Source organism: Vipera ursinii (genome assembly GCF_947247035.1).
Source record: "Vipera ursinii genome assembly, chromosome: 7".
NCBI lineage: Eukaryota > Metazoa > Chordata > Lepidosauria > Squamata > Viperidae > Vipera > Vipera ursinii.
Window position 1 is genome coordinate 32,911,820 of NC_139521.1, and position 27,644 is coordinate 32,939,463.

At 40.9% G+C, this 27,644-nt stretch overlaps 1 protein-coding gene across 4 annotated transcripts; it reads right to left on the reverse strand.

Moving 5' to 3' along the window:
- Positions 1-15,103: 15,103 nt before the first annotated feature.
- On the reverse strand, positions 15,104-27,616 carry RWDD4 (RWD domain containing 4). 4 transcript variants are annotated; one of them, XR_014493047.1, is made up of 8 exons: positions 27,450-27,603; positions 26,794-26,933; positions 25,823-25,903; positions 24,793-24,902; positions 24,566-24,710; positions 24,131-24,248; positions 20,041-20,228; positions 15,104-16,490 (listed from the first exon to the last, which is right to left on the reverse strand). XR_014493047.1 is itself a non-coding variant. In XM_083367538.1 (7 exons), the coding sequence occupies exons 1-7, from the start codon at positions 27,471-27,473 to the stop codon at positions 16,458-16,460; spliced, it is 561 nt and encodes a 186-aa protein (XP_083223664.1). In that variant the 5' UTR covers positions 27,474-27,616; the 3' UTR covers positions 15,104-16,457. The 4 variants fall into 4 exon arrangements, 2 of the variants coding, with proteins under 2 accessions (XP_083223664.1, XP_083223663.1); XR_014493046.1 differs by lacking the exon at positions 26,794-26,933 and having other exon boundaries at positions 27,450-27,616; XM_083367538.1 differs by lacking the exon at positions 26,794-26,933 and having other exon boundaries at positions 20,179-20,228; positions 27,450-27,616.
- Positions 27,617-27,644: the final 28 nt, after the last annotated feature.

Below are 27,644 nucleotides of genomic sequence, written 5' to 3' on the forward strand. Positions count from 1 at the left end.
GTGAGCTGCTTTGCTTCAGCTAGCTGCCTCACTGTCATATGCACTTAATGTTCTTGCCTTGATGCAGCTTGCTTCAGTAAGTCGAGTTCTAAGCAGAGCAACCTGAAACACATACATGAAACATCTTTTCAAAGTAACACACAGCCTTACTATAGGGAATAGTTTCATGCCTTGCATTATCTCATGCGGTTACTGGACTGAAATTTTGTTCCCCTTGGATTGCTGACTGGACGTCATCATAAAATAAATCTCGTAGGCAGTCCACAAGATACCATAGCCAGTGGTATCAAACCAGTCTATGAAGTATCATACTCCTTTCTTTGAGGTTCCTGCAAAAATAATGTATTAGAGTAACCAATGACATCAGCCAATTGAAAAACCAAAACCCAACCTACCAAATAGGTTGAAGCTTGTAAACTGCAGGGATGCAGTTTTCATCCAGCTTGTACCATTGATTCAAAAGCTGAAGTTCTTTCTCATATTCAGCTACAGTCTTTTGGGTGAGTAGAGAAGTATTAAGCAAATCCAATTCATTTGAATTAACCACTTCATGTTCTTTCTGGCTGCTTATCTCAGCTTCAAACTCTTCCATTGCATCAGGATCCTGGAAATCCTGAACAATTTCACCTTGATTTTCATTTCTCTCTACTTTGATTTCATCTTTCAAATCAGCAGGTGGCATGTACTTTGATGTTTTGATATTCAGTTTCCTATGTATCACTGTGGCTTTAATTAACTCAAACACTTCCTTGCCTATTATTTCTGGAAGAGAGAGATCATCATACTTCTGGCCAACAAAAACCTGAAATGCAGCATGGAAAATAATTTTAAAATGATTGATGGCATTCCAATATATTTAATATATTGTGCCAATTAGAAATTAAGTAATCCAATGAAGCAAATGTCACAAAGATGATTCAATTAATTTTGGTACATAGGTGAAATCTTTTTTCCCCACCTAGTAGATTTGTAATAGAAATAAATTCATAAGGGCAAGACGTTTCTTTTTTTGGATTTGTATGTGGCTGGTTTCAACTATGGAATATGGAACTATGTAATATTGGAAACAAGTCATATGGCTAGATTAACAGAATAACAGAATTGAAAGGCATCTTGGAGGTCTTCTAGTCCAACTTCCTGCTCAAGCAGGAACCCCTGTACCATTTCAGACAAATTGTTGTGCAATCTCTTCTTTAAAAATTCCAGTATTGAAGCACACACAACTTCCAGAGGCCAGGCATTTCACTGATTGTTAATTGTGAATTAATTAATTGTTCTAATTGTTGGGAAAATTCTCCATAGTTTTAAGTTGTTCTCTTCTTGATTAGCCATAAATAGTGGCCTACAACAGTGGTTCTCAACCTTTTCTTCACAACAGACCCCCTATCTTCTGGGAGGTGGCTTCATATGGGTGTATACCGATATATATACTATGTTTCCCCAAAAAAATTTCAACACTAATCTTGTGAGATCTTTTTTTTCATGAGAAGTTGGAAGGTCTGACTTTTTTCAGTCCCACGAACTCAATTTCCCTGCAGCTCTAGAGCTGGAAAGCAGGTTAGTGCTGAATTTTTTTGCTTTTGGGAGGAGAAGCGGCAGGAAACAGGGCTGTCATTTTGAGAATGGAGAAGGGAGACGCAGGGCGATGCAGGGCGGCAAGCAAGTGCTCTGCTCTGCATCGCTGTGCAAAGCCGCTCCAGTTCCTAGTTCTCCATTATCTCCAGTGGTGACAGAGGGCCAGAGGAAGAAGGCGGCAGGGAAGGCTTGTGCCCCCTGGTCAAAGCACAAGCCACGGGAGAATTGGCAGAGAAGGAGGCAGTAGCTGCCACCGGGAAGGTGATCTGTGGGGTGAAGCATGAAGAAAACCCTTCCAGTGGCGCACAGCAGCAGCGGAGCCTTTTGTTGTCATTCCCCCCTGGCTCCGAAACAGCAGAGGGGGACCAGGCCTACCGCACCCATCCTCTGTACGGTAGCATGGCAGTTCAGCTTTGGAGAGTAGTGAAAGGGAGCAAGGAATGCCCTGGCTGGGGGGGCCCTGAAGCAGGCAGGTGCGGGGCACGTGGGGCAGCTCCACCCCCCCACCTGCCACGCCTCTTTGTGGCAGCAGTGGTACGATGTACCACACAGCCTCCTGCTGTGAAGGCCACAGAAGTGGGCCAACAGCCACGCAAGCTCCTGCTGAATGGGGCTGTTGGTGCCGCTGCCACAAGGCAAGGCAGGTGTCACAAAAAATATAAGACACCACCCGAAAATAAGACCTAATGTCTCTTTTGGAGGCAAAAATAATATAAGACCGGGTCTTACTTTCGGGGAAACGTGTGTGTGTGTGTGTGTGTGTGTGTGTGTGTGTGTTATGTATATGTATGAGTTGATATATACTTTCTTTCAGAGCAGGCAACAGAATTGCATTTTTAATGTGTGCCAGTGTGCACACATAACAATAAAGCTTATCTTATCTTATTTAAATACATTTTGTGGCCACAGACCATAGCCACAGACTACCAAGACTATACTCAAGATTTAAATCATGACATTTCTTCAAGCCTTCACGGGGCCCCTGTGACGACTTCAGGCCCTCCATGGTTGAAAACCACTGGCTTACAAAATACAGTTACCGGTATGTATTGGATTCACAGATCACACTAAATCCAAACCAAATATTAGGGACAAGTTTTGAACTGTAAATTCACCAGCTGTTGCTTATTTAACAAACTATGGTTATTTTTTAGCATGATGAGTGAACTCAGCACTAATCAGAGCAAACGAACTTCACTAAAACATATAAGACTGCATATTAAAAAACATTGGACGAGTATCGTATTGCGAATTCTATTCAACTTACGATAAAGGTTTTGAATCCCAGTTGCTGGCATTTCTCTAATGTCCTTGTATGTAGAGAAGCCATATGATGATCATTAGTAATACCATCTTTTACTCCCCACCTTAGATCAAATATATGGAAGTCGTAACCTCTCTTTTTACAGTAGTTGTATAGCCATGGGAAGGATTTTTCCATTAATGCATTTCGTTCTACTTCTGAATCTAATTAAAATAACAAAGCAAAATTGCTAAACAGTGTTATCTTGATTTTAAGGCAAACCTATGCAACATCTAAAAGTTTAAAAAAGAATTGGCAGAGTTGCAGTATGTGATTTATATTCAGTATCTCCAATCTAACTGTAATACAAGTAGTCCTTGACTTATGACCACAACTGAGCCCCAAAATTCCATTGCTAAGCAACACAATTTTTAAGTGAATTTTGTTCCATTTTAAGACCTTTCTTGCCACAGTTAGGTTAATCCTGGCCTCCTCAACGACTTTGCTAGTCAGAAGTTTACAAAAGATGATTGCATGACCCAGTGATAAATGCATGCCAGTTGTCAAGCATCTGAATTTTGATCATGTGACCACAAGTATGCTGCAATGGTCATTTAAGTGTGAAAAACAGTCATAAGTCACTTTTTTCAGTGCCATTGTAACTTTGAATGGTCACTTAACAAGGATACCCGTATAAAAAAGAATGTCCATTGAATTAGGAAGGGAACCTCTTTTAATTACTTTAGTTTATTTGAATACACACACACACACTATCCAGCTACTAACTACTAACTACATCCAAACATGTTTACCTTAGTGTTCTTGTAGTATGTGCTGTCCGACTATGAAGCTTTACATTTATAAAAAAATGTACCAAATGAACAAAAATATAGAATTATATATTCATATTTCAGATGCTACAAGAATGCCACTACTTAGCTTCTTAATTGTTTGAATAATAATTTAAAAAACTATTTAAACCTCAAGGAATGTTCTCGCGTGTTTAGATTAGATTCTGGCCTTCTCTAAAAATTTAAATTACCAAGTCATCTAGAAGTACCTTGATAACCTCCGCAGATATAGATAATAAATTTTTTCTTTTTGGTTAAACAGGGCAAATGGATTCGTCCTCTCACTACATCCCTGCTTGTTTGGGTGTCTGCTGGGCTCTTCTGACATCTTACATCTTTTGTGGCATCCTGGGTTTCCATTAGGAAAATGCTGCGAGGTTTAATTTCTACTGTCTGGGTTTTCAGATGAGATGTACTTAAAAAAGGGTAACCCTTGTGAACAGCATTTTTTTCTTCATTTTCTTCTGATCCATTTATGTCTGAGAACTGCAGAGACCCTGAAAGTGTGCTTCTGGATAAATATATTATTCTATTCAATTTCTTTTCCTGGATTTTGTCTTTTTCTTCCAAATGAAGAAAGTCGCCATGTGTTTGTCTATGGGGGAGTTCTCTGTACATATGCATTGATTTTGGTGGTTTTGTATTGTATTTGGAATTTTCAGTCAGTTCAGAGACTTTGTCTCTAACCAGAGGCTCCTCTGAACAAACATTGACCTGACCTGTACTGTCTCCTTCCTGCTAAAGAGAAAGAAGAGTTTTGTAATTAGGTACATAAATTATAAGTACAGTATCTACTAATAAGCATACATTTTTGTAATGAGCATAGTACCCCAAGTATCTCTTTCCTTCATTATATGTAGCACATTAAAGGTTTAGAAAGGATAAGACAGTGTTAAATTTTGCTGACACCCATTATGCTATTGTTTTTAGAGGATTATCTGAGATGGCATCAATGCAAGGATACTAAATGAAAGATCAAGATGCAGATTATGGCTATATATTTGGTGATATGATGGGTCTCCATATGCTATCCATTTGATTTTATGTGAAATTGTTCTAAATGGGGTATATACAGTGTGTATGTGTCTATATGCAATCTTAAAGAGAAATACCAACATTTTAAACATTCATATTTAGTCTTTCCACCCTTAATAATTAATTAGTAAAACATTAGTAATATATAGCACCTGTATTTGCAATCAATATAAATATGAATGAAAATTATTCTTAAATGAAAATTTATTCAAGGCTGTTACTATTTTTGACTTTTTACACAAAGCAATTTTGTATGCTTTTAAATCCTACTTTAGTTTTACTTTATTTTTCCAAGTGTTTCAGATAACAAAATAGGTATCTAGCAAGAGAAATTCCATCAATTTTTCAAGTGATTAGACCAGCAGCCCCCAGCTCCACTTGTTCTGTGGATAGAGGTTTTCCCATGGATCAGAGGGGGGTATGCTTTTGCGTGCTGCCTGCATCCTGTGAATGATGCTTCACTTGTTTGCGCGGCCCAGTTGCTGGCATGCTGCAGACCGGTGCCAGTACACAGACCGGAGGTTGGGGACCCCTGGACTAGACAATCCTGTGACCTGTTGTGTCATCCTTTGAGAGAAAGGTAGTACAGTCTGATGTCACCAGGATGAATATTAAATTTTAGGTTGGCCATTTTCTAATGTCAGACCGTTCTGTGATGATCTAAGAATATATATCATAAATAGAAAAATAATTGTAGCAAATCAAATTGAACGTCAATATTATCTTAACTAAAGAAATCAATAGAACAATAATGTGTAAACAAAAAAGCAATGGAAGTGGGAATGACTTCTGACTTCCTGCCAGCTTCCCCATCTTTCTTTGTGAGAAGCTGACAAGGACCATTGGAAATCAACATTAAGTGACTATGGGGAAACTGTGATGGCCACGGCTTTGTGAATAAAATTGGAAATTTCAATTCCACATTTATTTATTTTTACAAATTCTTTAATTTAGCAGATTTTAGGTTCTTTGATTCAAAAGTTATTGTGGTATAATACACCATTTGGGCTAATTTGTGGGTACAGAGAAACAGATAAACACAATCAAAGTTTTAATAATATATAAATGTACTCTTATAACAAAAGAATTAAGTCCACTCCTTTGAAACCAAGTTGGAGTTTGTGATTAAATATTTTGAAAAATATCAGTTCAACAGAAATAGATTCCATTAACAACCTGGTCAACAAATTTATAAAATCTTTAATCTTCCATTCCAACAAATTATTTAAAAATATGCTGATTGAATTGTGGGAGAATATACAGTTAAGTGATATGTTTATCAAGTTACCTGTCTGTTATTTAGTGGCACAACATTTCCCAAAACTGTATTAGAGAAGTGGGGTTTTTTTTTAAAAAAAAATCCCATTTATATCCCGCCCTTCTCCGAAGACTCAGGGCGGCTTACAATCTAAGAAGCACAAATCAATGTGCTTAGCAATAGCCTTCATTCTATGTATATGCCTGCTTATTAGGGCTTTCGGGGGGGGGCCCAAGCGGCATTTTACAAAGTCAGCTTATTGCCCCCAACAATCTGGGTCCTCATTTTACCTACCTCGGAAGGATGGAAGGATGAGTCAACCTTGAGCCTGGTGGGACTTGAACCTGCACTAATTGCAGGCAGCTGGTGTTACTTAAGGAGGCATTAGCCCACTGCTCCACCAAACCATTTATGGAATGGTTTCTCTTACCTTCATGATGAATGTCTCTGTATTGTAAAGGTGTCTTTTACTGCTTAAGGGGCGATTCAGTCTTTTAGCAAAATGAAAATACATTTGATGCTGGAAGGAATCAAGACAGACATTAGGAAAATACTGCTTTCTAGGTTTTTCCAGATATTTAAAGGGAAAAAAATAATCACCTACCTTTAAGTGCTTCTTCACTTTCATGTCTGTTTCTTCAGTTATGTTTACATATGGAATATTCCAGTGACATTTTTGTTTCTAGAGGTAATTTAATAACTTTAATATTTTTAAAAGGACATTATTAAACTGTTTACTATTTTCTTTAAAATACTATTTTACTTAGTTGTATTACCAACTAATAACTAGGACATAGTGACAACTCTGTGAGTACTGAAAAGGGGTTATTGTTATTCTTCATTAAAAGATTAATTTGTTTTCATTTTTTTAGAATGTAGTTTTCTCCAGCATTTGTTTTTGAAAGCCTTATTACAGCAAAAGGACATATTGGGGGCACAGGTCATACTACTTCCTTCCTTTCTACTAACAGTGATCATAACTTAACCGAAGGGTACAGGTGATCCATGCCAGATGTTTTGAAACACAATTCACATCAATCCCATCCATCATATGTAATGCCCAAGAATTGGTGATCAAAAGTTGCCGGTGTCTGATAACCAGTAACATATACTGTATTGTTTCATCCTTTGACTAGTAAAAGACACTGCCCTTTCCAAGATGAATAAATAACACATTTTCAAAAGCCATTCCTGAACATCTGTAATATAACTTTTCTAGTTTCTCAGTATAATTCTTTTAGACACCTTCCATACAGCCATCATTCCTCATAACAGTCAGATGCCAAAATGTTGGTATATAATTCAATATCTCATTAACATCTTTGACATTTATTTATTTATTTTATTTTATTTCCATTTATATCCCGCCCTTCTCCGAAGACTCAGGGCGGCTTACAAGCTTAGCAGTAGCCTTCATTCTATGTATATGCCTGCTTATTGAAGCAGGGGACCCCAACCTATGGGCTGTGGCCCGGTACCAGGCTGCAGGTTCTTGGCCAGCAGGTCCCAGATATGGCTGGCCAGGGCATGCACGCATGGGTGTGCATTCCCCCCCACTCGAGCTAGCACCCACGGCCCCATTTGCTCATGCACGTGGGTATGAATGGGGACACTAGCGAGAGGGTATGTATATGTGCGGCCCATTTGCACATGTGCAAATGGACTGCTAGCGCAGGGTGTGTGCGCGGCCCATTTGTGCATGCACAAACAGGCACTAGCTGCCACGGGTGTGTGGCCATTCGCGCATGCACACTGCACCAGCGCATGCCACATATGTGAATGCAGCCGCTAGTACTGCACCAGTGGGTATGGCCCTGTTTGCGTGCATGCATGTGCACGCATGCAGTAATTTGGAAGCTGCTCTCCCCTCTAGGCCACAAGCCTGGAAAGGTTGGAGATCTCTGATTTAGAGAAATACCCATAAATCTTATTATATACACTACAATTCCATTACAAAGAGATACCAAATGATCACACGATCATAATTCATGAGTCATTGAACTTTCAGATTTTTTCCCCTCCAACAAAGAAAGCCTAATATCCATACTTTCAAATACATTCTTGAGGAAGTAATTGAGTTCAACTGTTAAGGATTTTGCAAATAAATCTCCAACACCCCCCCCCATAATAAAATCAGCAGATACACAATATTTTACTGCGATGTTCCATATAGCATGAATAATTGTTTCTATTTTTAAAAGAAGTGTATTAATATTTCTTATTTAACTATTTTCATCATCACTTTTATGCATCTGCCTTGGACTATTCTTAAACTGTTCATTAAAATGATGTGTCATCCCCTACTTCTTTAATAAAAAAGTCAGATGGTAACTTACCCCAGTCCATTTTGAGCACATATCTTTGTATACATGTTTCTGTGACTTTGAAATATGTGGTGATAAAAACATTTTGTGGAGCATATCACTAGTGCATTTTTGGAGATTCAAATTGCTGGAGGGCTAAAAAGAAAGACAAATATGCTCAGTGTAGAATTATTTTTTGCTCAGTTCCCAAATGTGCATATTAGATAAGTACTTGTGGAGATGAAAACAATCATTATCTGAAGGTAACTGCAAAGGATTAGAGATCTCAGCTGGCTGTTGACAAGGCTGAAAGGTAATCAGCTATATAACTAGTGCTTGATGGGGCTGATGGTGCAGATATTAGTATTCTTATAATACATTATACTTTTATTATGCAGCTCCTTTGTTATATATGAATACTGCCAATTTTCCTCATTAATTAAATCATTGAGATATTGTAAATTGATATAATTCGATTACCTCAGATTTTGAATGATCTGGAAACCTAACTGCATATGCATGTCATTTTATATCTCAATTCTATAATGGGTAAGGAACTTTGATCTTGGAGCTTTCAAAACATCTCAAAGCCATGCTAGATTCCCACTAATGAGAATAAAAGAGAGGGGGAAAAGCCTGTACTGCTTTCTCCTGCCCTCATATTTATGTCAATAAGTGCGCAATGAACATTGCTGACATAGTTTTCCCAAACCTGTGGGTTTTACTGTAACATACAGATAGTCATTGACTTACAACCATTAGTTTATCTACCGTTCAAAGTTACAATGGCACTGAAAAAAATGACTTATACTCAGTCTTCACACTCATGAACTTTGCAGTATACCCACAGTCACTTGATCCAAATTCATGCACTTGCAACCGGCTTGTATTTATGGTGGTTACAGCATTCCAGGGTCATGTAATCGCTATTTGTGACCTACCCAAGCGGCTTCTGACAAGCAAAGTCAATGGAAGAAGCCAGATTCACTTAATGATCATGTGATTCACTTAACAACTGAAGTTATTCATTTAACAATCGTGGAAAAAAGTCATAAAATTGGGTATGATTTACTTAACAACCACCTTGCTTAGCAATGGAAATTCTGCTCCCAATTGTGGTCATAAATCAAGGACCAACTATACATAGACTGCCCCTTATTTGTTTCTACTATTTGCAATTTCAGTGGCAAAGAGGGAAGGCAAACATCATATCCACAGGAAGCTTTCTAACCTGCAAGCAGAAATCCAAAATAGCCTCCAGGACACCTCCCCATTGACTACAGGAGTACAGGTATTATTCTAAAGCAGTGCTTCTCAGCCTTATCAACTTTAAGATATGTGGACTTCAATTCCCTGGTTGGAAAATTCTGTTAACTGGAGTCCACATATAGTTTCCAAAGGTTGAGAAACTGTTTTAGAGAAAATTATATACAGTATGAGGGAAATATGTGTACAAAATGAATATATTTGGAAAAATAAGAATTTTAGTGCATTAGGAGTTTTTGAAATCGAACTGATACTGAAACAGCAAGAATTTGTAGAATACCAAATTGCCAAATAAAAACCATTAACAATTGTGTTGGTCCATTTTGAGAAGGACTAATCATTAATGTTTCAAAAGAATTCAGGTTTTGAAGATCTTCAGAATTCCTCTCAGAGAAGATAGTACATGGGGGAGAGTTAATAAAATAGGCAGACGTTTAAACCATATATTGAAGTTTAAAGCCAGGCTGAGATGTTGTATCTCAACTTATGTATCTAATGTATCTCAACTCTTGTATATTGTAGGTATCATATTTCACCTAACTTTCATTAGAGACCCAGGAAATTATTGCCTGCCAAGTTTTGAAGATACTGATACCCCACTCTGAAATCTAGCTTTTGCCATGGTCAATATAGTACACTCTGATATCTTGATATGGAAACTTTACAGACTTTACTTGTTATTGTGCAAGATCTATACATTCTTTTAAATATTGGTTTATATGTCCTTATTCTGGTTCTCCTCGATCCAATAGCTCATTCAGATAATTCGGATGAAGTGTAGAACTCACCTTGTGAGCAACAGGGTAAGCAGCATTGATCAGTACATCATATTACAGCATTAGCACAGTACCAATTATGGATAAATACATGTGCCTGTTTGCATTATAGAGGCCTCCTGGACATATTAAGATCTTGGCAGTAGAGATGTCTGGCTATATCTGCAAGTGATTGGCTCTTTGTTGACATCACAGCCAGTTTATGCAGGGGAGGGGCTGCTCACTGCTGCTTGCCTGGAGAATTTTGCTCTTTTTGAATTGTCAGGTACAGGTAGTCCTCAAGTTACAAGTGTAATGAAGCCTGCCCATTCCACTGGTAACTCGAAAATTCATAGAGTGAATCTCGTACCTCGAGTGAGATCAGTCCCTTTCTCTTTAAAACAGACGCGGTTCATTAAATGAACATGAGGTATCTCAGGGTGGGGAAGGCCATGGAGGGTCTAATGATGGAACAGACCCCCAAGTCCTCCCCGACCTACTAAGATACCACATGCTCCCCCCCTCCCTTCCTGCCACACCGTACTCACCTGGAAAAGATCTGTCTCCTCTCTGCCACAGTTCCTGCTGCTGCCCAGATCTGAGGCTGGGGGACACTCCCACGCCCCACTGTGCCCGGATCTGTGCTCTGAAGGCATTTTCCAGGCTGTTGCAGACTGGATTTGAGGCCGGGGAATGCTTCTGCAGCCCCCCTATGGCCCAATTGGGCCTGGAAAATGCCTCTGGAGCCCGGATAGAGCCATGGGGGGGCATTGAAGTGTTCCCTGGCCTTAGATCTGGGTGGCAGAAGGCCTCTGGAGCCCAGATCAGGCCACGGAGGGCGTGGAAGCATCCCCCAGCCTCAGATCCTGGCCACAGCAGCCTGGAAAATGCCTCCAGAGCCCTGATCCAGCCTCCAGAGGCACCTGGAAGTGTCCCTCAGCTTCAGTTCTGTTCTCTTTTGCAGAGAACAGGGGCCTAAACTACCATGAGATCACGCAAGATCAGTAGTGTGAGATCTCACCCCACTGATCTTGCGTGATTTTGCGTTACTTTAGGCCTTCATTCTCTGCGAACACACCAAAGGCCTGGAGCAGCCAAGAAAGCCAAGGATCTCGATCTTCGCAGGGTGAATATTAAAGGCATGGTGCCTAGGGAGACACAGGGTTGGGTTGGGGAGTTAATAACCAGGGTGAATGTTGCAGAGCCACTGTGGTCGCTCCTAAGGGAGAACGACTGCCATGGTGCTGCAATATTCGTAATTTCGGGGCTTGCTTGTAAGCACTAGGGAGCGCTCATCACGTAACTTTGAACGAGCGTTAAGTGAACGCTCATAACTTGGGGATTTCCTGTACCAGATTTTACTCCTTGTTATAACCTAACCTCCTCTCATCCAGTTCCTCTTCTGGCTGAGATTCAGCAAAAACTGCCAGAAAATGACTCAAATTCTTTTCCAGTTCAGAAAAACACTAGATATCTATTTCTGATTTCAATTCATGTTCAATTTGATTTTTAGGTTGTACATGCAGTACAGGCTAATTCTGCTGACTGCCAGCAGTTCAGCACTTCAATTCTCACCAGCTCAAGGATGACTCAGCCTTCCATCCTTCTGAGGTTGGTAAAATGAGGAGCCAGATTGTTGGGGGCAATATGCTGACTCAGTTAAATGCTTAGAGAAGGCTATAAAGCATTGTGAAGTGCTGTTGCTATGGGGTAGACCTCACTAAACATAGCACAACTTTCATTGAAGGAAAGCATACATTATTATTGAAATATACATACATTTGTTACATTGTGTATTGGTTGCTTATGAACTGAAGGTAAAGCAACAAATTTCATTATCATCCTGTAGAAAAGATCATAACAGCTTAATGGGCTCCAATACTGCAATAATTTATTTATTTGAATATGGAAAAAATGTTTATTGCTGTAATCTAGGCAAGTATTTGTGTGTCATCTGTCCATTTCTATAGTTAGTATAATTACTAGCACTGTTATTTTTAAATATGTTTTTTTTAAATTATTTATCTCAAAAGTAAGATATTTTAACTACAAGAACAAAAAACAAAAAAGACAAAAATTAGAACTTTTACGGAGTCAGTTTGATTGATACACAATACTTCTATATTTGAGGGTTTTTTTTAAAAAAAAGTGATGTAAAATAGTAATATATATACATTGTAAGTACAGATGTGAAATTTTATGATTATTTGCAGACCAACTATGCAGAGGGAGAGGAGAAATCTATTAGGTTTATTTGAGAATATTTTGTCAACATTCAGCCAGAATTGAATAAAGCATTTTTTGGTGTATGGAAATGCTTAATGTTGGCTGTATGCATGTGCTCACTTTTTATTATTTTTTCTTTTGTGTTTGTAAAATATGTTCCTTAGTGGTACATTTTTCCTTGCTCTTTGCTATTGTCATATTCTACATTTGTGTTTCAAAACTATGTATAGCTTAGCATTTGTATTAAAAACTATGAAGAAAAATAATAGTAATTGTTGTAATTTTATGTGAAGTTCTAGAGACACCCTTTAGTATCAATGTCCTACTAAACCACATTACATATATCTGAAATCATTATTACATTTCTTTCACTGTTACTTCTACCTGTTTGAAATAATTATATGGAACATAAACTAACAAATAGAAAAAAGTTAAAAATATTTTTTCATCTTTAAATGTACTTACTGAATGTAAAGACTTCTGAAGCAAATTTTGTTTTCTGTAAGTTGACAACATGGCTAAATGAGCTAATTTAAGGTTATATTTTATTGTTTCTTTGGCTTTTCCAGGTAATTTTTCTTTTTCCAGACTTTAGAATCAGTTACCTATAATATAAACACATCTAAATGTTTCCTTCCAAGAAGATCATTTATAGGAGCTGGCTATCACAAGGATTACCTTTACTGTCTTACAATTACATTTCTTATCTGCAGATTTCTATACCTTATTTTCCCTAAATTTCTTCAGAATATAATTTTTATAAAATACTCACAAAGCAGCAGTCTTGGGAATATGCCCTCTTCTATTTATCCTTCTGCTCTTGGTTTATGGAAATGGGTTTCCCAGGCAGCATAGACTCATAGCAACGTTCAATGGCATAACTTGTTTGAGTTGCAATTCAAGTTTCAGTGTTTTTGAACATCTATTGACATTAGCCCAAGCCCAAATATGAAAGAAACTAGAAGTGGAATCGCAAGTCAAATCTAGTATGTGAACATTATTCAGGAACTCAGGATCATGGGTTTAGCATATCAGATTTTCTGCACTAATGACTAGAGTGAGCACCATGTTGTAATCTCCCTTTAAAACTTCAATTACAAATATTAGCATAAAACTTGGTGAGAAAAGAAAAATAAATCTCTAGTCTGAAATTTGTTAGGTGGCTGTTTAAGTAAAATGGTTGCTGTAGAAAAATTATTTATTAGATTCAATAATACACATCCATTTAGAAAATCAAAATGGCTCTAGGTACTTAAAGAGATTGTGCTCAGAGAAATCTTTTACTAATTAATAATTTAATCACTTGCTTTTAAATTGCTTAAAGTCTGAAAGATAATCATTTTTCTTTTACAGGTTTTAAATTGTACTGATCATAATTGACAGCTTAAAACAGTTTACAGTATAAGTACCCAGATAACCTACCTTTTAAATATTCTCTTGTGCACCTAGATCTGGTTTGCACGTTAAACAGCAGCAGAGAAAGAGACAGGGTATTCCAATTCTTCCCCCCCCCCCCATAACTCGTCTATTCAAATAAATTGTCAAGGTAACTAGATTTCTGTTCCATAGAAACAAGCAACAAGTTCTTTTGTCAGAGACTGATTGAATAAAAGGACAGTATTTTCTGAAGCTTGGTAGTTGTGGAGTTTCAGATGAGAAAAATTTCCTTCTTTCTTCAGAAAAATATACTGATTCATCAGAGGTGCAAATATGTTATGTTTTTCTAGGATGAATTCATTTCATACAAATCACATTTTTGTACAACTAATCTGCCAACATTTGTGTAGCTCTTCTTTGCCAAATATGGCATATACGAAATTATAGATAACTAGTTTCCCCACTAAATTAAACTTTTGTGGAACCCTGGATACATTAGCTTTCCCCCCAAAAAAATCAGTTATGTCATAGTTAGTATTTAAACAATACATAAAGCTTAATCTTTCATAGGCTTGATATGTTAGCACAGCATCTGTGTTCCTACCAATAGTGGTGGTATGTTTGCATTTCTTTGCACACATCTACCCCTCTTTCTCTTGCTTGAAACACAGGCTAATTTAGGACACTCTTGACATCAAGTCATCCTTGCACTGTGTTCCCTCGCTTGCTGTATTTCATACTGGGGCATGTTTTCGCCGTTTCTCTATTTTCCCTTACTATTTTCTAACATCGAGTGTCTGGAGCATTTAAGTACTTCCTTTTTCTCTTAAAAACCTTTAGTTTTAAAAGAAGCTTGAATTTACTTTTTTGGTATCTATAGTAGTTTTACTGCTTTGTGTGAATTCTTACACCTTTCCCTCTGTTCTTCCTTCACCAACAAACCTTTCAATTTTACTTCTTTTATTCAGTCAGACTTTTTAGATGTGTTCACTTATTAGTATATCAATAACCTTTTTGATATTGATGTTTTAAAAGTAGTTACCATATTTTATTTGGTATCAATATTTAACATGGCTTAGATACATAATTCTGCCAAATCAAATTTACATATTTCAATTCCATTTATTTGAACAAAGACTGAACACTCCATTTAGACTCCATTTTAACTACCATATGCACAATGTCAGTAGAAAGAGCCTCAACATAAACAAAAACACAAAGAAAAATAGAAATTTATTTAATCCCTCCCAACAATTTTTTTAAAATGGTATTAAGGCATCTTATTCTTTATCACTGTTGATCTAATAACAGACAAGCCTCAAATACAAGATATCTGATCCCTCTAAGTATCATCTTATCTATTAATTCGGTTGAAACTAATGACAGTATTTATTATTCCAAGTAAAAAATTGAAATAAAGTGGGGCAGCACCTGAAGCCAGTATCCCATTATTTTTTTTGCAAAAACAAATATAAATTCTTCATATCATGTAATTCTAGGCAGAACTAAGTTCAATTGTTTTTAATTTCATGGTGAGAAGGTAAGACCTTAAGATGTTGCTAACTCCCAGCAGCAAAGAACAGCATGACCAGGTATAAGGGAAAGTGGTTGTGGAAGTTCAGCAACAGCCAGAAAAATGGATGAGTTTTCTGTCTTATAAGTTCAGTCTTACATCATTTCTTTTCTATCTGTAGGCTCCACTTTTGTAAATGTCTGTTTTCTTCACATATTAGCAGTTATGCCAAAGGAATAATATTCTTTCTCTTTTTTACTGACTGGTATTATCTAGACAAAACTGGATATATCGTTTTTAATTAAATAATGGGGATAGTCATTCTTTTGTATGGGCTAATTGCCATGGAATGAATGCACCAGTGTGCACTGTAGTAATATGCAATGTAGTAGTAGCAGCAAAATTGTCATGAAAATAGAAATCACTGTTGCTACATTATTTTTTGTAACTGTAATGGCCTTGTTTTGTTTTACATTTCACACTGAAGTATAAAATGAATATGCTGTGCACAAAAGGGATGCTGAGGGGTCACTTGAATTGGGTAATACATTTTTTTAATGTAATTTAAGCTGGTGCATATTTTTCATAACATCAGCTACAATAACATTTTTCAGCCTTCTAATAAAGGCTGAATGCTATGAATAGTATTAGAAATGATACTGAAGTAAACATAAGAATCAACCATGGGATTCCAATCCAAATATAGAAATTACGAAGTCTGGAATTTTTAGAGCAAGTCTTCTAAAATTAGCTATGTTGATTTCATTTACCACCACAGATTTTTATGATTTAGTACAGTGAATAACAATATACGTGAAAATTACATATTGTTACAGTGTCATGACAAAGTACATTGACACTGCCTTTGACATATTTCCTCTAAAGGAAAACATGTGATAAGAAGAAAATCATAAAGTCAGAAAAATGTTGCTCTTGATGGGTACACTTTAACACATTTAAACATGTGTGGAACTGTTATTTATAAAACTTGTGGGGGGGAAATCAATGTTATTACAATGTGGTTTCAGCTAAGATTTTCCTATATCAAAGTCCTCCTATTCATCATCCTTGGAGCCCGTTTTGCTCAGCTGTAAAAAGACAAAAATAATTTTATCATTTTTCTTGATCCTATCCATAAACAATGTGACAATAAACAGCAATTAAACTCAATGTGACAATTTTATTATAAACCATTGAAGTTTGTACAATATAATTTTTCTTTACAGGCTGGTCTTCATACTTGAAGTTAAAAAAAAGATTTGTTACTTTGACTTCTAATGTATTTAACTATCTGTAAAATGAATAGAAAAGAGCCAAAATAATAATAGGATATATTAGACAAATATTGAAAAAAGCATCATATGGTTGGAGCTGTACTTCTGTATTTCCTTTTATTTCTTATTCTGTATTTCTTAGATGCAATTATACTGAGAACTCACAATTGTTGCTATTTTCATCATAGCTTTACTCTACACAGTTGTGTTCTACATAGTATAAGATCGCAAAATTGTAATATGCAAGTTACAGTGTCAACTATGTCAGCTATTCCTAGTGAACAACATCTTTATATCCTGAATCAGCAACTGAATTGGAGTAATACATTGTGATATATCTAAGGAACAACATGGGTCTTTTTGGATGAAAATGGTATTACCAGTTTTTATATAATTATTAAACTTCTTATTTCTTCTATTTGAGCTAAACACACACTCATAAAAAGGTGTTAACATATATTTTTTTGTAAACACTTCTAAAATGCAAAGAATAAGCTTATCAGAAAAACCCTTGATGGGCTGTAAATATAGGATTTCTGCCCAAATGGGCATAAGTGGCTATAGATGATATGGCTTCAGTTGAAATACTTGAAGAGACTAGGAGACATGTGATAAATTAGAATATGTATGTTGGATTAGTAACAGATAGTCCTCACTTAAAAATGGTAATTGGGAGCGACAATTCTATTGCTAAGCAATGAGGTTATATGGCATAATGTCATGTGACTGCTCTGACCTAAATGGCAGTTGTACCAGTTCCAGTAGATGTCATTAGGCAAATCCTGCATGGTTACAGTGTCCCACAGTCATGTGATCACCATTTGCAATATCTGTTTCCCCGTTGGCTTTTTCATAATCATAATCATAATCATAATAGTAAAGTTGGAAGGGAACTTGGAGGTCATCTAGTCCAACCCCCTGCTCAGGCAGGAAACCCTATGAGGTTCACAAGTGGCAATCACATAACCATGGGATGTTGTGACTATTTTACTTGCAAATTAGTTGCCAAATGCCCAAATTGCAATCACGTGATCACAGGGAGGTTGCAATAGTCGCAATTATGAGGAACAGTTGTTAAGATCCCTCATTCAGCACTGTTGTAACTTTGAAAGGTAGTTGAAACAGCGGTTGCTGAACAATCTTAATGCATGCAAACATATTTTTTAAAAATGCTTAGATGCTCTTCTGGATACTCTTTTCAATGTATTCCAAAGGCAACATGGATACTTGGGACCAACCCCTTTTTTGTTTTTAAAATTAGCCTGAAAAAGTTGGGCCCCTTTTTGTGATTTTAGGGAGTTGGGGAATTTGCTGAAAATCTTTGGTTTCGCTCTCAATTTTTGAACCACTAACTAATATAAACATGAAAGGAAATAGTAATAATAATAATAATGATGATGATGTTGTTGTTGGGACCTTAGAGGTCATCTAGTCCAACCCCCTGCTCAGGCAGGAAACCCTATACCATTTCAGACAAATGGCTGTCCAATCTCTTTTTGAAAACCTCCTGTGCTGGAGCATTCACAGCTTCTGGAGGCAGATTGTTCCACTGATTAATTGTTCTAACTGTCAGGAAATTTCTCCTTAGTTCTAGGTTGGTGGGGGCGAACCTATGGCACACGTGTCACAGGCAGCACAGAGCCGTCCCTGTAAGCACACGTGCCATTGCCACAGAGGGACGCAGGGCCAGGCTCCTCCCCTCCCCCTCTCCATGCATGCGGAGTCCGGGAACAGCTGCGAGAGCTAGGTGGGGTGAGGGAACCTATAAAAGGCGCAGTTTTGGCGGGAGAGTGAGTGGCCTTCGGAAGAGACCAGTGGTGGGTTTCAAATCATTTAACAACCAGTCCTCTGCCTCGCCTTCCCTCCGTCTTGGTTGGGCTGGGCTGCTCAGGGGGTCGGCTGGGGTAGGTGCAGGAGGGTGGGGGTCATCAGGTCCCAGCTGGGAGAAAGCGAGGTGGTCTGGCTGGGGAGGGCGTGAAGGCCAGGACACCTCTGTGGAGGAAAGCCCCCCCCCCCCCGCTAGCCGAGCCTCTCATCCACACTGCGGTCACGTAGGATTGGATAGAAGGGGCATCGGGCAGGGGGCTGAGGGGGCGGCCAGAAGGCGGGAATCAGAGCTATCTCCCTTCTGCAGTGCAGCCCCATCAGCGTGGGCAAAGATGGCCCCGGGACAGCCAGAAAGGAGACCTCACCTGGTGTGGGCTCTGTCTACATGGTGGCTCTGACAGGGGCAGCAGCTGCTGCTGCTCTGAGCTCCTTGACCGGCCAACCACACAGGGAAGTAGGAGGCGGTGGCTGTGATCCCTGCATCGCCAAGCCCAGCTGGCAGCAGATCTGGAAGCAAAGCTGTGCCACCCATCCTTGCACTGGTGGAGGCAGCAGCAAGGGAAGGTGAGCTGTGGCATACGCCCACTCCTCCCCGCTGCCACTCCACATCGTCCTGCACGCATGTCCAGAGGCACACATGGGACAATGTGGGGCAGCAGCGGCAAAGGGTGGGCACATGCAGATCGGGAAGCAAAGCTGCGCCACCCATCCTCGCACTAGTGGGGCCGGCAGCAGTGGGAGAAGGTGGGATCTGGCATGCACCCACCCTTTGCCGTTGCTGTCCCACATCGTCCCACGTGCGCCATGATGCAGGACAGCCAGTAGACTGTGGTTGCTGATGGACACCGTCAGCCCCCAGGCGCTCGCTGCCTTCTGTGTGTGGGGGCCGATGGTGTCAGGTAGCAGTTGCTCCGGCCTGCCTTGCCCCGCAGCAATTGGCACACCCACCCTACCTCACCTCGCCTCACCCCGCAGGACGAGCCTCCGGCCCACCACCTCACCCGCCAGAGACCCCCTGGATCTCCCCCAACGCTGCCCAGCCCCAACAGGCATCCCTCCCCATGAGCATCATCGAGGTGGCCATGCCCACCCAGTTGGCCACGCCCACCCGGCAATGAATAAATGGGTTTTGGGTTGCAGTTTGGGCACTCGGTCTCTAAAAGGTTCGCCATCACTTTCTAGGTTGCTTTTCTCTTTGGTTAGTTTCCAAATAGTGGATCCCTATTTTGGCTTCAACTGCCCTTATACTACAATTATCTGGTTTTAACAATCCATTTGTAAAAATCATAAAACTATTATTATATTTTAATTTCATTATTGCATAATGTATGAGATTTGCCTACTGTAAATTTAGCTAAAAACAAATGCACTACTCTTCTACAGAATGATACAGATTGTTAGTGCTTAATTAAATATAAACATTTTTTTGTTTAGGATGGAGTACAAAATCTCTGAAACACTGATCAAGGCAAAAAAAGACATACAAGTATCATTGCTTAGAACTAAAAATATGGTTCATAATGGTCCAAATACTTACATGCTTTATAAAAACACGAGGTAAATCCCGTTATCATTCATATCCAAAATGGTTTAAAAAAGAAAAAAGAAAAAATTAGATACTGCTAAAATCTCCCCAAGTTACTGTTTTAATATTTTCAATTTTCAACACTCTTACCTTGATTACATCAACCCAATTCCATCCTCGAGGAAGTTCTCCTTTGTGATCTAATCAAAATAAAAATTTTGAATTTTTGCAATTCAAATTCAAGCATCTATTCTGAAATTAATGTATTAATTTACATCATACTTTGTGGTAAAGCTTAAAATAGCAAATTCTGGCTTATTGCAAATTGCTACGAATTACTGGGCAATGCATGGCAGAGATGAGGAAGGGAACTTCCCCACTCTCCTGGGTGCGACCCGCCTGCATCACATCCAATCTTGATGACGGACCCAACCACTGGGCCTCTGAGAGATGGCCAGGCAGGGTCAGGGGCCTCCAGCATAAGCCCAACAAGAGGCCCCTGATTAAGTTCTTAGTTAAGTTTTTTGTGGGGTTAGGGAGGGGGGAGGGAGGAGACTATGGTTGTGCGGGAAAGGCACGCCTTCCAGCCACCATAACGCATGCCAGGCCCACGGCCGTTCGCGACGGCGTACAACGAGGACCAGTCGCCGATAACACCCAGTGGCGTACTGACAAACGTCCCATCCCTAGGATGGTGGGGAATGGCAGAAGGTGCACAGACAGAGGGCCGTATCGTCACCGGGAGTGTCATCTCCGCTCTGTACAGGCGGTGAGACGCTCCGACCCTCTGTTCTCCCCCGGAGGACCCGGGAGCAAAGGTGCGCACCCTCCCATGCTAAGGCTGGTCTACCTGAATGCAAGGTCCGCAGCTAACAAAGCTCACCTCATTCGTGACCTAGTGGAGAGTGAGCATGCGGACCTGGCCTGCATCACGGAAACCTGGCTGGGCCCAGAGGGGGGTGTTCCTCTGGTAGACCTCTGCCCGCCAGGTTTCCAGGTACTGCACCAGCCCCGGGCTCATGGGAGGGGCGGGGGAGTGGCAGTTATCATCAGGGAATCCCTTAGCCCGCGAGAGACCACCGTCCCTCAGATGGTCGGGTGTGAGTCTCTCCTACTGAGATTCGGCCCAGGGGCGCAGTTGGGTCTGCTGCTGGCGTACCTACCACCTAATCGTGCAGCGGCGGCCCTACCCGAGCTACTCGATGTCCTCTCAGGGTTGGTGGTTGAATTCCCAAGACTCATGGTCTTGGGCGACTTTAATCTACCGTCCCTGGGAGGATCGTCCGAACTGGCTCGGGAGTTCATGGCTTCCATGACGGCCATGGACCTGCTGCAAATAATTTCTGGGCCGACTCATGAGAGAGGCCACAACCCAGACTTGGTGTTCTTATCTGGACGGTGGCGTGATGATGTCGGTGGGGGTGCCACAACTATTACGCCCCTGTCATGGACCGATCACCACCTCCTGCGGCTAGACTTCCCCCTTGCCACCCCCCACCGTGGGTGCACGGTGCCAGTCAGATGGTACCGCCCTAGGCGCCTAATGGACCCTGATAAGTTCCAGGCAGCGCTTAGGGACTCGCATGCACCCCCTGCTCACAGCTCGGCAGAAGCCTTAGTGGAAGCCTGGGAAAAGGCAGCCACGGAGGCTCTGGACCGAGTTGTACCCTTGCGGCCTCTGACCCGGCGCAGATCCCAGCGAGCCCCATGGTTCACCGAGGAGCTCCGGGAGATGAAGCGTCGGAGACGGGGCCTAGAGAGCCGTTGGAGGTCCAGTCGATCCGAATCCGACCGATTGCGACTAAGAATCCTCACCAGGTCTTATCTCGCTGCGATAAGGGTGGCAAAATCCAACTACTTTTCCACCCTCATCGCGTCCGCAGATAATCGCCCGGCTGCCTTGTTCAGGGTGACTCGCTCCCTATTAAACCAAGAGGTGAGGGAGGAACCCTTGCAGGGTCGAGCCGAGGAATTTGGTCAATATCTGCTGGATAAAATCGCTCGGATTCGAACTGGTCTGGACTCCAACTGGGCTGAGATGGAAGAACAAGACATGGACAGTCTTGTCGACGTCATCTGGGAAGAATTTGATCCTGTAACTCCTAAGGAAGTGGACAGGATTATGAGAAGGTTGAGCTCCTCCACATGCTTACTGGACCCGTGCCCTTCCTGGCTGGCCTATACAGCTCGAGAGGCGACACGAGGCTGGTTCCTAGCGGTCATCTCTGCTTCTCTGAGTGAGGGTCACTTCCCCACCGCCTTGAAGGAGGCGGTGGTGAGACCTCTCCTCAAGAAGCCCACCTTGGACCCATCCTCTTTGAATAACTTTCGTCCAGTCTCCAATCTTCGCTTCCTTGCGAAGGTTGTTGAGAGCGTGGTGGCGCACCAACTTCCTCAGATCCTGGATGAAGCGGTTTATCTAGACCCGTACCAATCGGGTTTCAGGCCGGGCTACAGCACGGAGACGGCATTGGTCGCTCTGATGAATGATCTCTGGAGAGCCCGGGACAGGGGCCATTCCTCTGTCCTAGTCTTATTAGACCTCTCGGCGGCTTTCGATACCATCGACCATGGTATCTTGCTGCGACGCCTCAGGGGACTGGGAGTGGGAGGCACGGTTCTACGTTGGTTCTCCTCCTTTCTCCAGGGTCGCTCGCAGTCGGTGCTGACAGGGGGACAGAGGTCGACCCCGAGGCCTCTCGCTTGCGGAGTCCCTCAGGGGTCGGTCCTCTCGCCTCTCCTGTTCAACATCTACATGAAACCGCTGGGTGAGATCATTCGCAGTTTTGGAGTAGGGTACCATCAGTATGCTGATGACACCCAGCTTTTTATCTCAACTCCTAACAATATCAGTGATGCCCTAGACGTGATGTCCCGCTGCCTGAAAGCGGTCCGGGAATGGATGGGGAGAAACAGGCTTCAACTGAACCCGGACAAGACTGAATGGCTGTACGTACCGGCAAGCCAGGAGAGTCAGAACGTCCCACTGCTTAACATTGGGGACAAGTTACTTCCCCCGGCTGATAGGGCCCGCAACCTGGGTGTCCTCCTAGACTCGCAGCTCTCCCTGGAAGACCACATTGGAGCTGTGACCAAGGGGGCCTTCTCCCGGGTTCGACTAGTTCGCCAACTACGGCCTTATCTAGACCTGGATTCCTTACGTACAGTCACCCATGCCCTTGTGACATCTCGCCTAGACTATTGTAACGCTCTCTACATGGGGCTGCCCTTGAGATCCACTCGGAAGCTTCAACTGGTGCAAAGTGCGGCGGCACGGACACTCTTGGGAGCCTCCCGATACTCCCATATCACACCTCTCCTCCGTGCGCTGCACTGGCTTCCGGTTGCCTTCCGTGTGAAGTTCAAGGTGCTAACAATGACATTCAAAGCCCTACATGGCATGGGTCCGGACTACCTACGGGAGCACCTTCTGCCGATGTCAGCACCCCACCGTCCTGTGCGCTCCCACAGAGAGGGCCTCCTCAGGGTGCCACCGCTCAAGGAATGTCGGCTGGTGGCCCCCAGGGGGAGGGCATTCTCAGTGGGTGCGCCAGCCCTCTGGAACACCTTACCTACCGAAATCCGGATGGCCCCTGACCTCCGTACCTTCCGTCGCGACTTAAAAACTTTTTTGTTCCAGCAGGCTGGCCTGGCATGATAGCGTTAATTGGGGTCCCAGTTTGTGTTCATTAGTGTTTCTTATTATTTTATTGTTCGGTCTGTATACCTTCCCTTCCTCTGTACACCGCCCCGAGTCCCTCGGGAGAAGGGCGGTTTATAAAAACTAATAAATAAATAAATAAAATAAATAAAACTTATGGCCCTCCAGATGTTTCTGAATTTTAACTGTCAATGTCCCTGACTACTGGCGTTGCTGAGAGTTCTGGTTCAACAACGTAGATTCCACAAAAGAACACAATTACTATTCTGCTAGGAAACAAAAATTACTTAAGACATACCTATTGCACACAAAAATTCAGCATAAGCCATAATGCGGAAAAAAGCCTGTATTTGCTCTATTCTATATAGAAAAGATATATTCTACACTATACTTTTTTAATTAAAAGAAAATTAAAATGTATTAGGAGTAAATTATACAAACCCGTTTTGTCAGCTAGCTTCCGCTTTTGCGTTTTGGACAATTGTTCCTTTTTCTCCTTTTTCTTAGTTGGTGGTGCTGCATCAGAATGTCCAGTTGAGATGCAGTTATTTAATACTGTCTAAAGAAATGAAATGTATTATTTATTAAGAATTCTCTGTAGTTTATTAATTCTATACTTGATACTTGCATTAAATGGGATGAAAAGCCATTATATCTGCTTAAACTTTTCTGTTGTCAATACAAAAAAATTTGTAGGATATAATAAGTAATTTTAACCACTGCTCCTGGAATACTAGATTAATATAGGAATGTCAAACATTGCTAGGAATAGAATTCAATCTTATAGTGGCAATTCAATATAAAAAAACTGATAGATTGCATAGGAAAACATTTTCATATGTTGAGATAGGTCAACATTTGGGAATATAAACTTACCACAGTATTAACTGGTTGATTTTCCATGAACAGTTCTTTATTATCTTTGGCATATTCAAATATTGTATATGTCATTGAGGTTCCCAGGTTAACTTCAACTTCTTCCATTAATTTATCCAATATACTTTGTTTTACAGTCGAGGATCTAGGTCAGATGACAAAGAAGAGATAAAAGGTTAATTCTAGAAAGACCACTTTTTGAAAGTCTTAAGAACTGGACAACTTACATGGCATTGTTGAAGAATGCATCCATTGATATGACTGGAGCAGTTTGTGGGTATGTTTCTGGCCATGATATTTCTATAAGGAACGCTTTGGGATCTCCACTTTCACCTATCTAAAAACATATATAAATCATGTCTACATGGGAATCCAGTCAATTCAAGATTTAATCATCAAAAATACTGAAATACAGATATTTCATTTTTACATTCAATGTCAATTTTTAGAAGAAATTTTCAAAAAGTGTTATGTCCAACATGTGAGCATTAAAAATACTAATATAACTGCACCAGAATCCATAAAACAGTTACACCACGGGAAACATGGCAGTATATAAATTTAACATATTATGATTATATCAATGATCAGCAGGACCTTTCTACCATAGACTATACCTTTTCATAAATTATGAATCAGTTTTATCTTTAGATATATTAAGAAAATGAGTACACCCAATCTGAAAATCTGTGTAAAACTTGGTATATAGTCTTAAGCTGTTGCTGTTTATATAGTGTTATAGCTAAACTACAAACTGTCTTATTGTCCTTGCTGAACAACCACTCATTCAGACTGTTCAAACTTACAATGGCGCTGAACAAATGGAATTTACAATTGATTCTTGTTTCTGATGGCCCTGAGCAGCATCCCTGAGGTTATGTGATAACAATCCAGGAGCTTGAGTTCATAATTATAATATTGTAGTATCCTGTAGTCACATAATCACCATTTGTACCTTTTTTGCCAGCTTCCTACAAGCAAAGCCAATAGGGAAACTGGCAGGAGGTTGCAAATGGCAATCACATGGCATTGCACTTAACATCGGTGAATCCATTTAATGGCAGTCAGAAGTGCTGGAATTTTCATCGCTAAATGCTGTGCTCATGAGACTTCATGCTTTATGACCATGTTGCTTAGCAATGGAAATTCCGGTCCCAATCACCATTGTTTAGTGAGAACTACCTTGATAAATACAGAACCTAAAGCTAAGAGGTTAATATAGGCTCATTTGAATTAATACAATTTCTAAAAACTCACCCTATATTGAAATGAAATGGAACTAAGTTCCCTAAAACATTCATCACCTTCATAAATAGAACGTAATGCTTCTAACTCCATCTGAAAGAAAGCACAAGCAAACACTTTATAGTTTTATGTTTTAATTTAATATTAAACTGTACTGGGAGATCTATAAACCACTCAGCCAGGCATGAGTGGAATGGTATATATGCTTAGTAAAATATTTAAAATAAATGAACAATATCTGATTGAACATAACCTTAAGTCACATTTTAGTAGTTTTCAAAAATATTAAAAGTATCTTAAAAGGACTCTATAATCCTAGGAAGCTAACCATGCTGTATATGTTTGATATAAAACTAAAAGTATGTGATAAGTCAATGTCATGTTTTCAGTGGCAGATGTCGTCAGCCATAAAGTATAATCGATAGCATTGGTTATAAAAAGACTGAAAAGAACCAGAAATTGCTTTTTGTGGTGCTTGAAAAAAGAACATACATGTGTAAAAACAGTGTATAGAGCTGTAGAAAACTCTAATTTCTAAAAAAAAAAATGATCTTAGCTATATTTACGCAGCATCACAAATGCATCATTTGGGTTTTATGGAGCCACTCCTTAGTACAGGGGTAGGCAACCTCGGCTCTTTTATGACTCGTGGACTTCAACTCCCAGAATTCCTGAGCCAGCATAGCTGGCTCAGGAATTCTGGGAGTTGAAGTCCACGAGTCATAAAAGAGCCGAGGTTGCCGACCCCTGCCTTAGTACAACCATGGAGCAGAAAGGGTCTATTTAGTCCAGGGTTTTTCAAACCTGGCAACTTTTAAGATGGTGGACTTCAACTCCCCTAATTCTCCAGCCAGCGTGTTAAAGTTGCCAAGTTCGAAAAACACTGGTTTCAATCATCCAATCCAAATTCTACTGAAGAAAGCTAAACCAGGGTTTCGTGCAATGGGCGATGCTGATAACCCCTGTCAAAACGTTCCAGTTACCCTGTCGTTAAGAGGGACGCGGTGGCTCAGTGGGTTAGTACGCTGAGCTTGTCGATCAGAAGGTCGGCAGTTTGGCGGGTCGAATCCCGAGTGCCACGTAGCAGAGTGAGCGCCTGTTACTCGTCCCAGCTTCTGCCAACCTAGCAGTTCGAAAGCACGTAAAAAAAATGCGAGTAGAAAAATAGGGACCACTACGGTGGGAAGGTAACAGCATTCCGTGCGCCTTTGGCGTCCAGTCATGCCGGCCACATGACCACGGAGACGTCCTCGGACAAGCGCTGGCTCTTCGGCTTTGAAACTGAGATGAGCACCGGCCCCTAGAGTCGGAAACGACTAGCACGCGTGTGCGGGGGAACCTTTACCTTACCTTTACCTACCCTGTCGTTAAAAGTTTCCCGCGCAGCACTAGGGCACATTTGCAACATAAGGCAAACACTCAACAGGTGGAGCTTCCCCCCCCCCCCCCGTGCTGCTGATCTGCTGCTACACACCATGTTCTCCCCCCCACAGCAGCTCCTACAATTAGATCCAGGGAAGGGCGGTCCTTTCCTAGCCACGCCCCTCCAGGGGAGGTTTTCACGTAACCCCAGGGCGCCTTTACTCCTTCCATTCCCGGACTCTGCAAGTCTATTCTACTACGCCTTCGTATCCCTCACCTCCTGGTCCTCGTTCGCCGTCATGACGCGACACCGGGAAAGAAAACTCTCCCCTCCCCGGCTCCTTTCGCTCTCTCCCTTTTCACGGTCTCCTGGGAAAAAAAATATTGCACGTCAATCCAAGTCAGAATCGAGCACACCAGATCAATACAGAAGATTGTCCTCGGTGCGCAGGCGCCAAAAAGGACAAGGCGG